The sequence below is a fragment of the Lates calcarifer genome, linkage group LG8, assembly GCF_001640805.2.
Source record: "Lates calcarifer isolate ASB-BC8 linkage group LG8, TLL_Latcal_v3, whole genome shotgun sequence".
Lineage (NCBI taxonomy): Eukaryota > Metazoa > Chordata > Actinopteri > Centropomidae > Lates > Lates calcarifer.
In genome coordinates, this window is record NC_066840.1 from 15,300,784 (window position 1) to 15,317,523 (window position 16,740).

Genomic DNA, 16,740 nt, shown 5'->3' on the forward strand with positions numbered 1-16,740 from the left:
GAGTTAAGTGTAACCTGAATCAAATCCTTTGGTCTCCTGTAAACTGGCAACTAAAACTGGACATACACTACATTACAGGTAACTGAGTGAAATGCCACACTCAGTGCAGGATCACCACATGGTAGCTAGTGGCATGTACCTGATTTTGAAACAGATTATTTCAGGTATTCATGACTGATGTGGTCCAGTTATACATTAAATTATTTAAAGCATGGTAAAGAGACTACATAGTTTACATAAAACAAAGTGGTCTGTATATAAAACATTTTCCATGAAATAGTGTTTAAAATCAGGAGAACTTTGGCTTTGGCTATGCTTTTAATTCTTCCGAGACTGAACAAAGATAACAGACCATAATTGCAGAAAATCTGGTTTAAGCATTTCTTTGCATGGAGCATAGTGCAATGGTGACTCACTTTTTAAACGTAGCATTTGGGTGACACGGCTGCCAGTACCAAGTGATGGTTGGCAAGGGCACCCCACTGGCTGTGCAGGTTAGCTGTGGATGCTTGCCAAGCATGTAGGGCTGCACGTCTACAGTGGCAAGCTCCGCCTCCGAAATACTTGGCTTCACTGTGAAAGAGAAGTGCATATAAACACACACGTTCACACAGACACACACAAAAGTACAGGGAGAGAGAAAGGAAGAGAGAAAGAGAAAGAGAGAGAGAGCAGGTTAGATCAACTATCTGCCATCCCAACCCAGCCCACTGTGGAATCTCATAATGTCTTTATAATGAGGGACGACAGTCATGATGGATAACCATGAAAGAGGTGCCACTGACACTAGTTGTCCTTTAGACACTGTGTATAAGAAGAATGGCAGGATGATTGGCTAGCCCAAGGCTGTAGGTCAAAGAACGACCCCACTGTGGCCCGTGCCCAGGTCAGTGAATCGACTGTGGGCTGTAATTAACAACAGACAAAGTTCCTTGTGCCACCTCAGGAGGCAGCCTGCATCACGCAGCCATTCTCTCTATTTTGAACAGCTGAAACAGTCAACCTAAACGCAGTGACACGATGTGGCAAACCACAAAAATCTACATCCCACCACACACAAACACACACACGTCATCACATAGAACTCATTCATAGCCTGTAGCACGGTGACAGCTATAAACAACTGATGAAGAAAGCTTAAAATAGTTCCCTAATTGATACCAGGATTCTCTCTGCACTTTGTTTGTTTGTGTCTGTGTGTGTTTTATTTTTTTCATTCCAATAAATTCAAGTTTTGTGGAGCAGGACAGCCAAGGACCATAAATAAGGCATATACAAACCAGAAGGGGGCTGATTTTTCCACTTTCTGGCACGCTATTGGGTATTGCTTGATAATGTTTAAAGAATGCCATGAAAATAACTCTGCCCCCCATGGTAAGCTTTAAGTAACTGATAGACACCGGTCTGTTCTCTATAGCAAGCAGACTTAATCCAAGTTTCTACCTAATATGCTAAAACATTTATAACCTCAAGTGTTAACAGTTTTAAGTACCCTTTACAAAGTCATCATAACAATGAATTATATGCCTAGTCCTTGTTTTCGTCAAGCTGTATACATACTGCAAAGAACATGTTGCTTACATGAGCTGCACTGTATATACACATGGTGAGGATGCAAATAAATGCTGGGGACTGGGGGGGGGTCTGGAATGGCTGGAGTCTGCGTGCAGAATGGAGCCCAGGCCATTTACACACTGCGCCAAGCCCCTTCAAAAGAGCCCCAATAATCAACAACAGCTGCCCCTGCTACGTCAATCCAGCCCTGGAATCAACAAGCCCCCAAATTCCTCTCATACTAGAGCTGCTACCTGCCGTCCAATGAACTGGGCTGAAGGCAGCTACGGCACTGGGGCGGCCTCAGTCCACAGTGAAAGCACTGCTTCATTTCCCCCGGATCAGAAGTCATTATCAGGTTTATGGCGATGGCTTACCGGTGACTACCAGAGTGTAGCTCAGATTCTTGTACAAGCCCTTTGCTTGGTTGCCCAGGCTTATGGTGAAGACCCCAGCATGCTTCTGCTGCACATCAATGATAATCAAGCTGAAACCCGACATCTTGTAACAGGTGGAAGTTGTGTTTAGAGGCACCCCATCCTTAAACCTAAAAATTGGAAGCATGAAAAGTTATTTTTAACAGTAACAATCAATGAAAACAAAGCACTTGACTTGAGTTAGAATTTATGCTTCCTCACAGTGCTTTATAATGGAGGTGCTGCTGCACTCAGTTTTTATTCTGACTGTAAAATGTTACTTACCATGCTACCATGTCTGGTGGGGGCAGAGCGTTGACCTTGGGCTCAAACACAAGCTTTTTTCTTCCTTCTTTGACGGTCACTGTACTCGGCCGCTCATGCCTATAGGAGACGTTTAGGAATGGATGCTCTGCAACAACAGATAAAGACAAAGTCATTGGAATCCATGCTAGAGGAAAGAAGACATTAAAGTACAGTTATAGAGTGATGCAGTAATCTAGATGTTAAAATCATCTTTTGTGTGATCATTTAGTTGTATTTTTATACTTTCTAATAAACTTTACAGCTTGTCTAGTGCATCCAAAGTATACTTACCAAAGACAAGGACTTTTGCTGTAGCATTCTTGTGTCTTGTAGGTTCAATCTCAGCTTTGCAGCGGTATAACCCTTTATCCTCCATGGTAACGTTTGGCAACACTAAACCCTTGCTCATCATAAGGACCCTAGCCGGGTTGTCTTTAGTCTTGGGTGTATAATGTCGATTTTCCTGAAGACAAAGGAAGTACCTTAAACTCCACTGCTACAATCTGCAATGGTCCTTCTTAAACATACAGTGAAACAGCATTAAGAGTAAATTCTGAACTCACTCTCTTCTTTGGAAAATCCCATGTGAAGTTGATTCTACCATTATAGGTGGTCTCGCCAGTACAGTTGAGGATGAGGGTTTCTCCAACCAACAATCTGACACGCTCTGGGGTGATTTTCACATTATTGAGAACAAGAGCTGTAAAATGGAGACAAAAGAAGACCGTGAAACAGAGACACCTCTTTATCAGCAATGGTCTTAATTTTGACCAGGAAAACAACAGACTCACTATGCCTGTGAGGGATGTACAGTGACTTGAACTCACGACCGTTGACCACAGTGTTACAGGTGAGCGTATTGTACATAGTGTAGGGACCATAGGGAATCTTGAATCCCACCTTTGGATCCCATACCATGTTCTTGACAACTTCCTCTGATAAAGGTGGGAACTACAATCGAGAGAGGGGAGAAGAGATATTTTGTCAGTACTCATAGGTATTTGGTGACACTTGTGATGTTCATTAAAGGTCACTCAGCCAGACAGAGTGAAGTACACTGCACTCAACCTCATTTAACATGTATCTCATGCTCTGCTGGGCTCAGCTGGGGACGGGCATCTGTGAGAGTAAGGGTCTAATTAGTTTTTATTGTTTTGTGGAGTGTAACTTCTGCAATTATTTATGCAATGGAGCACAAAACATTGCAGACTCGGAAAAGGATGTACGTGCCTGCTGCTGTTTGTTCTTATGCCAGAAGTTGGGCTGGGAGAAGAGGCAAGAGAAGGGAAGGAAGGAAAGGAACAGGAAGGAGGAGTGCCATAGATTTTCGAATAGCAGGAAGGTCACTCAACCACTATCTGTTCCATCTGAGTGAGATGTGTTTGTCCACAGTAGGCACTATGACACATGGTTGTATCTCAATCATGAATATGACAAAGAGCACACACCTTTGTGGTTGTCGTGGCAACTTTGTAAACATAAAACAAGTTCTACAGAAAGATGAAAAGCATTGTGTAATCGCTGAGGGAACACTCCTCTGCTGACTTCTCTCACCTAATCTTGGGATCCAGTGTTATAATCCCTATAAATTACCTGTTGTTTCCTGTGACTGAACACAGTCTGTACTTTTTTTTATTACTGCATTTCCTGATGTTTGTAAGATAGGAGGGACTAAATTTAGTCTGAGAGTCTATTCTGAGAAAAACACTCTTGGAGCACCTTCCTGCTCTTACAGGAAGCAGACAGGATGACTCCCTTTGCCGCCCCTGAGCTTCCCTTCGACAAGCCACTGTCCCTGGTTTGTTTCTATGTACTAGAATGATTTAATACACAAAGGGTGTGAGAACCAGTGAGACACCTTAAACTCAGAGGGGAAACACTTTTTTCCCCCCAGAAGACGACAAGTAAAGATGCCCTGCTGAGGTATTGAGAACAATCTTGCCGATCAATTTTGACGTACTGTGTGATTTACATCAAGGTCCATGTCCAAAAAGGTCAATGGAGCACATGACCACAGTGTTTTTCCATATACTATATACAGTATGACACAACAACTTAACCTAGAGGAGGCATGAGCAGAGGGTATGAAATGATTATCTTTGTGAGATCTTACCCCTGTCAGTGTTACAACAGTATCAGGAGATGAGGTCCGGCAGGGGATCGTGAGGCTGGTCTCAGACCTGTAGATGCCCAGGATGAGAGGTGTTGAAATAAAGGGCTCCACAAATGGTTGCTCAGGATCTGTGGGACAGAAAAAAAGGCCCTCCAGAATCAGTGGGATCTAAAATATAGGTCAGACAGAAACAGCATTTCAAAGCAGATGTGGCCCCTTACATTTTGTCCTTTGGGATAACCATGTTTTGAAGCTAATTTTTAGCTGTTGTTGTTCAAGGAGGGTGAAAAAAACTGTTATGCCAGAGCAGTGCAATTGAATCAGGGCAATGTTAGGGCATCCAACACAGAGATCAAATAAAGAGATCGCTTCATTCTAACCAGATAAGGCAGCAGAGCACAGATAGAGCAGGACTATAGTGGTGTGTGTTCCTACTGGGCAGGCAGGCATCACACGATGGCTGTGGGAACTTCACGGCTACACAAATAGCCTGCGATTGGTGTGAGGTCAAGCAGTAGTAGTGTGATAAAGGAACTATTATTTGAAAAGTAAGCATGGAAAATGATCTAATAAACAGCTTGAAGGGCTTTGAAAAGAGAGTGTTAGACTAAACACAGGCACAGCAGGCTGCCTGATAGTGAGGCGAAATGGGAACCACATTCACAGAACAACAAGAGAAGGAACAAAGTGCATCCAGTTTTAGTTTGGTCTTCATTGTCTACAACAATTTCACATTCTTTAGACCAATATTTCATATTTTTATCCTTATCTAACATCTTTATACTAAATGTTTTAAAGTTTAAAAAACATACACATCTAGGTGAATTGAGCCCTGGCTAACTTGCTCTCCAAACGTTGCCTAGCACAATCTCCATTTGAATAATAGTGTAACAGTAACCGGTGCCATCTGACGCTTAAGGGGAGACTTAAGAAAACAGTAGCCAGAGCAGGAAATCACAGTCAATGACCAGGGCTTCCCGTGCAATCACGCTCACCCTTCCACCTCCAGCAGAAACCATAGTACTAAAGAAACCACTTCCTCTCTCTGTTTCACTTTTTCTGAGAAGGTGAACTGCAGCACTGCAATCTGCATCTTGCATGTAAATAAAGTATTTTTACTTTGATTTTTAATTTTTCTTTGATTTTTTCTTCTATTCCATTTTGACTAATTCACTCTGTTTTTCCAGCTCTTATATCATGCAGAAAATACCAGATTGCTCATTAACCATTTCATTCTGTTCATTAAGTGCCACTGTTTGTGAACTCATTTCAACACTAAACCCCTGCACTGGTGCCAGCAGATGAGAATCACCCTGTGAAAACCTCTCTTTTATGAAAACTCTTCTGCGACGTTCACAAAAACAAGCACAGTTAAATCAAATTAGATCAAAGAATAACAATTCAATTCAAAAAGGAAGAACCCTAATCTGTGTTACAGTTTATAGACCAGTTCTTTGTATTTCTAAACAACATTACTTTCAGTTTTTCTCATGCTGGAAAATGACTTACATTCAGTGGTCTGGAGAGGATAATTTGAGTGTCATAAATCTAACTAAGACTGTAAGGGGTTCTGCTCTCTCATTCCCACTGATTTACTGACTGTATTTGATAAAAAAAAGGGGCCAATAATCTGAGCTGGCTGCCACCACCAGTATCCCATGTGAAGAGCGCTTTGCAGGTCTCACCTTCGACATAGACATAGGTTGAGGTGATGCGATCTGAGCCATCTTTACAGCTGTACCTCCCAGTGTCATTGGCACTCAAGTCTGTGACTATCAGTTTGCTGCAGTTTAAGTGAGAGGGATGTTTGGAATTGCACTGCTCCACCTTCACTCCGTCCGATGAAATCGATCGTCGGTGATTGGCAAGTTTCCAATGCAGCGGGCCATGACCTCTGGCAAAAGTCAGAGTGGGACAATATTAGACAATGTCAGTTTTGATATAGATAGTAAACAAGATGATATATAAGATATATTGGATTTGACACATGAACATGATCTGTTCTCTGTAGACAAACTGCTGCATAACCTAGATCTATTTTGAGGAAAAGTGTCACAGCTGGCAATGACCTTACGAGCTTTCCAGTTCAGGGTGGCAGCCGCTGCTTCTCCCCTTGGGACTTTTTGGCTTGATGTTCATTTTTAGTTTATTTTGAGTTAATCTCGAGTCATTCGATAACTTGAACTTTCACATGGGAACATGTTTCTCTTGAATGACGTGCTCAGCTAACACATTCTTTCCACAAAGCATCCATTTTAAAACTCTCATTAAAGAGATCCCCGAGGAACATCAAACATGTTTTGCATACCACTGCCTTAGCCTGCAGAATTTTGGGTCAAGCTCTTATCCTTGTGACAAAAAACAAAACAGTTCTGTATGGGCCAGGCATCTTAGTATATGGCCTTGTAGGGAAGCATTACATTAGATAGACACGAGTTCTTAAACATTCCTTGCGGGCCTGCAAAATGATGCAAGACTCTCTAAATTCTTAACAAATGTGAATGCAGCACACTTGGGTCCCACCACCCCTAAAGGAAATTGCAACAGACTGATAAATGTGGACCACCACCACTGGTTCCTGTCAAGAACTGTCCCAGCTTCTTTGTAGCCAGCAAGTGTCCCGAGAACGCAGGCACGTCCCATTTATTTTCCCCTTGGCCATTCTAACATGTAATGAGCCCAGGATTTAAACTTTATGGCTGCAGTGACAGTACTGACCCCGATAACTGACTGGGAAAAGGCAAAATACTGGAGTCCTAATCTTCTTTGACTGTCGCAAATTTCAACATGATAGGATACTTACCTTTGTCACATTTATCAGAAATTATTCATCACTGGCTATGTTGAATTTAAATGTTGTTCAACACTGATTGTATTTACATGTTGTTTTGGGCTCACTTGCCATTGACAAAAATCTGTGTGTTACATACCTGCATACGAGGTTCAACAAATCATCCACCATGAGGGTATTCTGAGAGGGCTGAATCTTAGGAAAGTGCTCTCTCTCCAAATGCCCTGTTGAACACACACATATATAGAGCACTTAAGGACAAAATCCAACTAAACTGCACATTTACAGCATATCTTGTGTTGGTCAGTCACTATTGTACTACACAGCAGAATAGAAAACATTGTTGGAAATTCCATGAATCACTTCAGCATGGGTCCACTTTGTGCTGATCTGCTCCTGACTCTCATGCAAGTGACTGTCTGCTGTGGGAGCGCTGGGGGTGTTTTTCCGGTACTGGGAGGGCAGGTTGCTGAATGAATAGTGGCCTGGGATGAGCAGAAAGAAAGAAAGACAGAAAGAAAAAGAGAAAGTGGAATAGAGGGAGGAAGGGGACAATATGGGGAGCAGCTGTGCCACTTTGCCAGAAAGGTCAAACCAGTCAGAATCAGCGAGATCCCGATGAGAGTCTTTGCACGCGTTTCCTGTGAATCTATCGCTCACTCTCCTCTAGTGGGTGCTCCCTTCCTCTCTTTTTGTATTTTTTCATTTACCACTGACCTTGCACTCTAAATGCTATTATTACATTATCAGGGGGAAAGTAGAAGGTTGAGATGTTTGATTCAGTGGTGACCTCTATTTGGTGCACAGCCAAGTCTATCTGTTGAGAGGTCCCTGCAACAGTGTTCAACATAGGAAACACAGTGATTCTCCCTGCTGTCCAGGAGGTGTCACAATCCCATATGTGATTTCCTTCTTTTCACTGAGATCCCTGAACAGCTTGTCTCTGTAGTCAGAAAACAAGTTTATTAAGTCAACCCTCTACAAATGACAGCCTTCAGGGAAACCTTTATTTGTAGCATAGAATCAAGAGAGACAATGAGGTTACACAACAGTGTTCTGCCAGGCTGACATGCTGACACATGAGCTAGCAAATAGATGCACATGGAAACCCACACACACACACACACACACACACACACACACGAGTACACCTGCATTTACAAACAAATACACACACACGGAAAAGACACACACTTGCACACCTTTGCCCAGTGATTGTCTATTATTCAGAACAGCTGTTGTGCTAAGAATGAGCTGACGTTGCCAGTGTTGGCAGTGGCACTCAATATTTACTTCCTCACAATATATTATAACATCATTGTTTTATTGTCCAAGGTTATGCAGGGGGGAAGGGTTATGGCTCACACTCTTTCATGTTGTGATACTATGTGCTTTCAGCTGCATGAGTCTAATTGCTTTTTTCTTGCCTCACATCTGGAAAGTGACAGCAAGTTGATGTCATTAAATTGCTGAAAATTAGGACTTTGCTATAATGAATCAAATATAATTTGACCCATGGGACCAGTTAAATGCAAATGGCAAAATAAAAAGTACAATGTATCATGTTGTGAGACTGACTTCTACATGTCCTACACGTTGTTTCTTTGACTTATGAGCTGATACGAAACCAACACATGTGCGAACATGTAACACCAATAACAACGATGAAAAACATCATCCTGACCTTGAATTGCACTGACAGGGAGCTCATCTCTTAAAACTGGCCAGTTTTTCCTCTATTCTCCTCTGTAACTCACTACAGATGGATGAATCAGCAGGGGCCCCCAACAGCCCACTAAAAGAGAAAAAAAAAAAAAAAAAAAAAAAAAAACATCCCATGGTCGTCTCTTTACACCCACACCCTCAAAACTCCCACTTGCCCCAGTGCCTGCCCAACGCTGACCTCAGCAAGCGTCCCGGCACCCCTAACCCCCCGCAACAGCTGTGTGCTGCATTCCTCCAGCAGATCGCCTGAAAAATGCCAGAAATTGTGCTTATTGTGTTGGTTCAAAGAGCCCCTGAAGCTGGTTCTCATTAAGAGCCATTAAAAAGAGGACAGGCATGGAACAAATAGAGTGAGAGGGAGAGAGAGAGGTAGAATGACTTCTGGTTCAGCTTCTCAGTCAACTGATGGGTGGGGGGGTCTTGAGCCAATTGCACAGCATCAAACTGATTATTGACACAGGGCCAAGATAACTAAGATTAGACCAGGATTTAATTTATACGTTCTTGTCCTCAGTTGCCATTGATGAAAAAAAGTGGCACAGGACACAGTGTTTGGAAAACATTTTGTGGTGCTGTAGGTTCACTATCAGTCCGGAATTAAAGACTACAAATTGAAACAGTGCTGGATTCCAGGATCAACTCTACACTATTCTGAAATGTTTGTAGCTCGGAAAATGCAATTTAAATATTTAGTCTAAAAGAATGGCCAAACAATGACAAAAACTGAAACTGAGTTTTTCAATTAATCCAAGCCAGAAGTTCAGGAATGTAACTAAAATTTGGTGACCCTAAATTACCCTGCTTGACTTTCATCAAATGTCTTTTCAAGGATCCAAGGCCAAGAAAAACGTATTTAGGTATTCTGAGCACAACTATGATGAGAAGACTGAGGCGCTCTTGCTAGTTCCTACAATATCAGATGTCTTATTGATACCAGTTTTTAATTCTGGACTAGATTTCAGCCCTCTGTTTTGGTACTTCAACCCAATAAATGTTGCACAAACTACCATTTTACAACATTACAGAACTGAAGGGTGAGAACATGACTAACTGTTGACGAAACAAGTAATACAGTGTGTGAACCGCAATAAAGAAGCTGAGGGAAAATGTGAGGAAAGGATATTGCGGGTTGGTGCAATTGTGGGCAAGATGTTACCAGCCTTGCTGTTGCGGCACACTGCCAGTGGTTCATGCTTGATGTTGCATAATAGAGACAACTATTACTGTACAAAATGACTGTACTACCACTGAACGGGAAACTCCAAGTCACAGCCCCTCAAGTGCTTGGAATAATGTTCGGAATTCCCTTCTCTATTGCAGAGAGTACACTTCAGCTCCCCGAACTTCCTGATGTATCATGAAACAACGCAACTGTCTGCACGGTCAAAGGGAGACTGTCGTGTTTTCAAGGCAAAAACAACAATACGGCATAATGATTCTTTTGTTTAATCCTGCCATTTAAGACATAAAAAGGGTGGAGAGGGAATTAAATTTGACAAAGGAGTGCAGGGTCACTGGTGGTGAGTCATCTTCGATTTGCTAACACCATGGCAACAGGAATGAAACAGTAGCGAATGGTCCCCAATCTGCAAGGTAAGTTTCCTAGCCTGGTGCAAAAGGATAACACAAAGTCTGCTGAGCCTGCAGATATTTTAATGATTATTATTATTATTATTATTAGCAAAGCAAAACAATACACTACACATAAACTAATGTGTGTGTGCCTCAGTGAGCATTCAAAGGGGACATGCCACAACTCTACCTGCAAAGGTGTTGTATGCCATTTGAAAGTATGCTGCCTTTAGGTTGAAATTTTCATACTCAAAAATGGCTCAAAACTCTAGTGGCAGTTGGAACAAGTTGGAACCACTGACAAGGCTTCAAACCACCTGCCAAAATAAGGAGCAGCTACCACTGCTGTAGCTGTGCTGCATGTCTCTTGGCATATTCTCTCTCACAGAGCCCTTCTGAAACCCTTCCACTTTGCCAACTGCAAGGTTAAGACAACAGTTAGGGCGAGTGCCTTTTTTATTAGCTACATATTAGCCTTTGGAGATTTAGAGGCAAAATGCCCCAGACTCCTCTTAAAAAAGCAAAATAAAGGAACATCTGGCCATGATGGGTGGCCACTCTAGGTTATATAAAGTTGAGTACAGCCAACAAACAGGAATCTCCGGCATGAGAGTACTAAATGGTAAACCCAGAGGATTTCTGTTCCATAATGTATGATTAGAACTAGTAGGCAGACAGAAGCTCCTTGAAATTGAAATCTCATGCAGGATTCAAAGAAAATATATTGCTGGCTCAGGCTGGATATGCCTAGTATGGACCAGATGCTGCAATCATCCTATAAGAACAGTTACACAAAGCAATTTGTAAAGTTAAATATCCCTGTGTAAGGGAATGACTTTTTTTCTCTGCTGGTAAGTCTCCCAATCCAGGTGAGTGTGTGTATGTGGATGTGTTTTTCTTGTGCTGCCTGCATGGACCCAGACGTACTGCCAGTGAGCAATAAGTACTGACTGCACTTGGCTGACCTCTCATCACTCCCATTTTCCACTTCATCTCAAGTATCCAAGCAGGAAAGAAAAACTGACTCCAAAACAAATTAGACACAACATAAACTCAGACTGCTAGAAAGATGGCTTCAAAAGAAACACTATCCTGATTGTAGAAAAAGAAATGATTGATTGCTACAGCGTACTAAGAGAGAGGAACTCAAACCATGAGCAGTAAAAGAGAAAAAAGTTTTCACTCATCCCCTCAATCATTACTTGCTTCAATCATCACTTTCCTTTATTTGTTTTTTTTCCAGAGTTTGGCCAGTGTCCTAAAATGCCACTGACTAAGGCTATGTAACTCTACACCTAGAAATTCATCCTTTACTTCCTTCACCCAGAAAATTCAAGAAATAATTTCAGTATGCTACCTAGACATAGCATGGCATCTATGAAATTTACAGACAGAGTTCACTGAATCAGTATTATTTCATCACATCCCAAGCAGATGGTTGAAAGTCATTAACCATTACACAAATCTGCTAAAATAAATCTGCAATGCAAGAATCTAGTCACAGAGTTGCAAAAAGGTTCTCCCCCCCAGTCTGAGTTATGCTTCATTTAAATTGGTGTCACAAAGCAACACACTTTTTATTTATTCTGATAAATTCAACATTTATCAGAGGCCAGACTATTTTTTTAGACAGAGTAATTACCTTTTTCCTCGCAATCACTGATGTAATTACAGAGAAGACGACTGCTAAAGCCCCTGTCAGTGATTCCCTGTAATTCTGATAATAACTTTAATATTGTGACACTGGTAGGATGCAACATGAATCTTAATTTTGGTGGCTTATTTTCCAGAATAAACCTGCTACATACTTCAGCATTGACAGAGACAGCCTGATGCACCATCAATAACTAATGGCTCTACCAGTCTGTGGCTCCTTGCAGAAACAATACTGTCCTTTCCTCCCAGCCATTGTCTCGTGGATGGAGTTTGACATAGCTTGATACGAGCACAAGGAACTACGGGAAGAAATCTTTGCTCAGGTAGCGTGTCACATTTCCGTGACCTTTACTAGCCAGAACAATTCCAGGCTGCCTCTTGCCCCTACGTCCGCTTCCTCCTTGTGTCTTTCCCACGCTTTGTGTGTGGACAGTGAAGGAAATCTACTTAAAAACATCGTAGACAAAGCTTCATAGGCTGAAAGTATGTACAGAGTGTGGGTGTAGGTGGTTGGGGGAAGGGGGTGAATGTGAACAGTATTTCCTTTGTTTGGATGGGCTGTTTATTTGGAAATGATGAGGAAGGCTGGCTGTGTATCTCAGTGGCACACTCAACCTGGCACAAGGTGGAAGAACATCCACCTTTTAAACACCATCTTGTTTTTGTGCGAGTGACACTGAGACAATGAGGCTTATTGTACTGTCAGAAAAAAAACATGCATTCTCTTCCCAGCATGTTTAATCCTGTTCACCCACAGATAACAATTGCTGGAATAAACGTTTTTTAATAATATATAGCAAAGGGCTTATTTGTAATATCTTCAGAATATCTGAGAAAACTAGTCCAAATCAACCCAATCATAATTCAATCAATGAAACCAGTCTTATATTTAAATATAAAGTGTGGACATCTGTCACAATTAACAGAGTCCTCACATTTTATTAACTTGTTAATAATCACCAAATTACAACGGGACATGACTACCTCTAGTGGATTAAGTGAGAACTGCAATTTCAACTTCAACTGTTGACACTTAATTTCCTAAAACATGCTAATTAAATATTAAACTGTCACTGTCACAAACTTCCACAAGTTAGGATCAATAAAAACCTGCCCCCCCAAAATCAGCTCTTAGTTACAGCTCAGGCTGACTATTATTAGCAATATTATTCTTATCATTATTTTTTACTATAATTAACAAAAAGAAGCCACTCTACTTCTCCTTCTAATAACTGACAAGGGATTATGCCAAACGCCTGCAAAGGCTGATGCATTCAGCCATTCATTGAAACGAATCAAACAGTCAAACTGTGCGATGTTAAAATCCTGTCCTGTCATGCATCAGACTCTGCTGCGCGTAAATAACGAAATTGTAGAAGCATGAATGGTTTCTTACCATTTGTGAGTGATGACCAACACAAGATGACAGCGAACAATTTGAAGCAGTTGGATGAGACCATCCTGTCAGCTCTTCACCAAAACCAAAACCGTGTGTTAGAATAAAAAAAACGGGTCGCTCGCAGAGGCTTATAACTCCAAGGTGACTGGCAAAAAGTTTCTTGAAGCGATTAAATAAAGAGTCTTATTTTTCTTTTGAAAGCCGCGTTGTAAATCCACAAAATCCCTCAGGTGTACATGCAAAAAGCGGCAGTGATTCTCCTGTACCCCATGACGCGTTTTTGCAGGGGAGCTCTCCTGCGCAGCTGGGTAGTCCAACTCCCGATCCCCGCAATGAGGAGGCGGGTGTACCGCTGTATGCTCCGGGCAGGTGCTCTCGAACAAAACCAAAAAAGTTAGTTGAATGAAACTAAAGGTATGGTGAAAAAAGAAAGCTGGATGAGTGGTATATATTAATTGCAGTTTCTAACTGTTGTCTGGTGTGGCCCACAAAGGCTGGATAAATCAGCTCCTGCCTTACATGCGCGCCTTGGACAATTCCTCCTCCCTTTCTCTCCTCTGTGCAACACTTATAGTCCATGCGTGAGGCACGTTTTATGGAGACACAGAGGAAGGATGCAACGTCACTTTCTGGGGGGGACAAACTCCTTTCTTCGGGCTACTGAGGAAGAGATCAGTTCAAGAGAAATACTGCTGAAGCATTCATGGTAATCTTGCCACATATTTTGTGTCAGGTCAGCATGATGAATAACGACCAGAGGGATGTTTCAGCAATATCATTAAATAAAAATATCCACAGTTTATCACATGACTGATAAACAGGGGGTTTGACTGCTCAATATCACCTTACTGATTTGTGATCAGTGAATATGTTTCTAACTAACATTTTGAAGTTAAATTATAAAGATTAACCTTTATTTTAACTGGCCTTTGTGTGTCACCCTTCCTTTGATAAAACCAATCTACTTCTTCAACTGAGGTTAAAGGTAACACCAGTTATCTTGTCTCAAGAGGAAAAAAGAATAAAAGACTAAACAATCATCATGATATCAGACTGAATCTATCAGCCCAAGTGTTTAGAATAAATACTTGCTGGATTTATTTTTAACTTCAGAAACAGGATACACTGCTTTTTATATCAATGTAAATAATCCTCTTTTTGTCCAGCCAGTACCCTGCAGTGTGTGGATGTGCCGCAGACTGTTTTCTTTTATCACCACAACAATTACTTTGCTGCTGTAGGTCATAGTAGCAGGCACTGTAAATAAGAACATCCTGCCCTCACCTTTCCGCCCACATCAGGACTGACTGAGGAGCCACCATTTTTGGGGACTGGAAGCTGGAGTGGTGGTACATGGTGGATGAGGCCCAACACAAGTGGTGAAATGTGATGAGTGGCACTCAAAATATTAAATGGCTACATGGGAAACAATTTATAACATCCCATTTGTGGAATTTTTTTTTTCTTTTTTTTCCCGCTTTTCTGGGATTCTAAGACATCACAGTCACAACACAAGAATTCAAAGATTTCCTGCACACTATTGATATTTTAGTTTGCTGTTTAGAGCATAGTTTATGCCATGCAGTTAGTGTGTCTTTTTTCTTGAAACCACTCAAGGAAATCACCAAGTAATGTCCATATTTGGGTGGCAAGAAAGAGTAGAGAGGCATAACTCTGACAAGACTCTGAAATAATAATAGTCTTCAGACAAGACATAGGACATCAAGTCTCAGAAACGAACAACCAGTAAAGATGATATGTTACAAGCTTTTGAGGAGCACTGGTAGCTCACAAAATGCACAAGAGAGAGGTTTGCAAAAAAACTGCCTTGTCTACTGCAACGATTTTCTTAGCGTGTGTTTGCATTTAAGTTGTCAGTAAGGGAGACATTCCCTGTGCGCCAAGAGGGCAGCAGATATGTCTCCAGATGAACAATTGCTGGAAGTTGCTAGCTGAGAGGGGTGGATTTAAAGTGTTTTATTTTAGAATCTGGTGTTCAAAACACACTATGGGGGACTAACGGGTTCTACACTCACAGCATGTACTCTTCCTTTTGCCTCAACAGCAACGTCTTCTTGGGTAAAGGAACCAGTGGAAATAAAGTCTCTCTTCAGCAGTTAGTGGAGGGGGTCCGACTGCCTGCCCTGTTGATCAAATGACTGTAGTCAGTATTGAGTGGAAACAATGCCACAGTCTCCAGACCTCATTCATACTGCAGATTTGGAAAACAGGAATATAATTTTATGGAATAAATGTTGGTGGGCAAAATATCTACACCTCTGACCCTGGAGCCTATCCCAGCTTACATTGGGCAAGAGGCAGGGTACACGCTGGATAGGACGCCAGTCTATTGCAGGGATCATTTCTTGCATAGCACTATTAGAAATGATCTGTTTTTGAGACCGGGTCATGGACAGAAGTATGTGCAAGTTGGAAAATCCTAATAATTTCTGGAAAACAATCATGCATCAAATATGACATGCAAATAGCTGACCCACAAGATTTGGGTTACCTGCTAAACATTATAAATCTATCTGTCATAAAACATTCTTAGGAATAGTTTGTCTTGGATATCCAAATGATTGGAACATAGGCAAAAGTACAACATAATATTGAGAATATGGAAAAAGATAAAAATGAAATTAAGAAAATCAAAATTCAATCAAATAAAAAGTACAAATTTGCTATCACGTTTAATGTACCTCTTAAGATTCTGTTTTTAGAACAACAGAGCTAACCATGAACAATGTCACTGGGGCGAGAGGTGAGGTACACCTCGGACAGATCGCCAGTCCATCACAGGACTAACATAAATGGACAACAACTACTCACATTCACATTCCCACTTAAGAGCAACTACGAGTCACCAATTAACCTAACCTGCATATTTTTGGACTGTGTGAAGAAGCCGGAGAAGAAAGAAACCACGCAGGGAGAACATGCTAACTCCACAAAGAAAAGCCCCTTGGCCTTTGATGCCAGAATCTTCTTGCTGATTCTTGCTCTTGCTAATCTCTAATCACTGCGTTTTCGTTCGCTTACAATGAGCCTATTTACAGCTACATAGGGAGCGGGTCCTTACCCTGGTTATCTTCCACGAAATACGCTATGTTGCACCACCACGTTTCTGCAGTAGCCGAGAACGGACAAACCGAACCAATATGAAGCCTTTCGCGTTCTTACGTTGACGCTACATCTTGTCACGAGC

The 16,740-nt window shown here is 41.6% G+C and overlaps 1 protein-coding gene across 1 annotated transcript in view; it reads right to left on the reverse strand.

Annotated features, from left to right (window-relative positions):
• The window catches only part of kdrl (kinase insert domain receptor like), a 41,814-nt gene extending 27,702 nt beyond the window's left edge, over positions 1 to 14,112 (reverse strand). Inside the window, exons 1-10 of the mRNA XM_018660199.2 lie at positions 13,530 to 14,112; positions 7,320 to 7,404; positions 6,075 to 6,283; positions 4,390 to 4,517; positions 3,068 to 3,227; positions 2,840 to 2,976; positions 2,568 to 2,739; positions 2,256 to 2,382; positions 1,932 to 2,101; positions 417 to 573 (exon numbers count right to left, since the gene is read on the reverse strand). Of these exons, the coding sequence (XP_018515715.1) occupies positions 417 to 573; positions 1,932 to 2,101; positions 2,256 to 2,382; positions 2,568 to 2,739; positions 2,840 to 2,976; positions 3,068 to 3,227; positions 4,390 to 4,517; positions 6,075 to 6,283; positions 7,320 to 7,404; positions 13,530 to 13,593 (1,409 nt within the window). The 5' untranslated portion in view covers positions 13,594 to 14,112. The remainder of the gene's footprint in view (positions 1 to 416; positions 574 to 1,931; positions 2,102 to 2,255; positions 2,383 to 2,567; positions 2,740 to 2,839; positions 2,977 to 3,067; positions 3,228 to 4,389; positions 4,518 to 6,074; positions 6,284 to 7,319; positions 7,405 to 13,529) is intronic.
• Between the last annotated feature and the right edge of the window lie 2,628 nt (positions 14,113 to 16,740).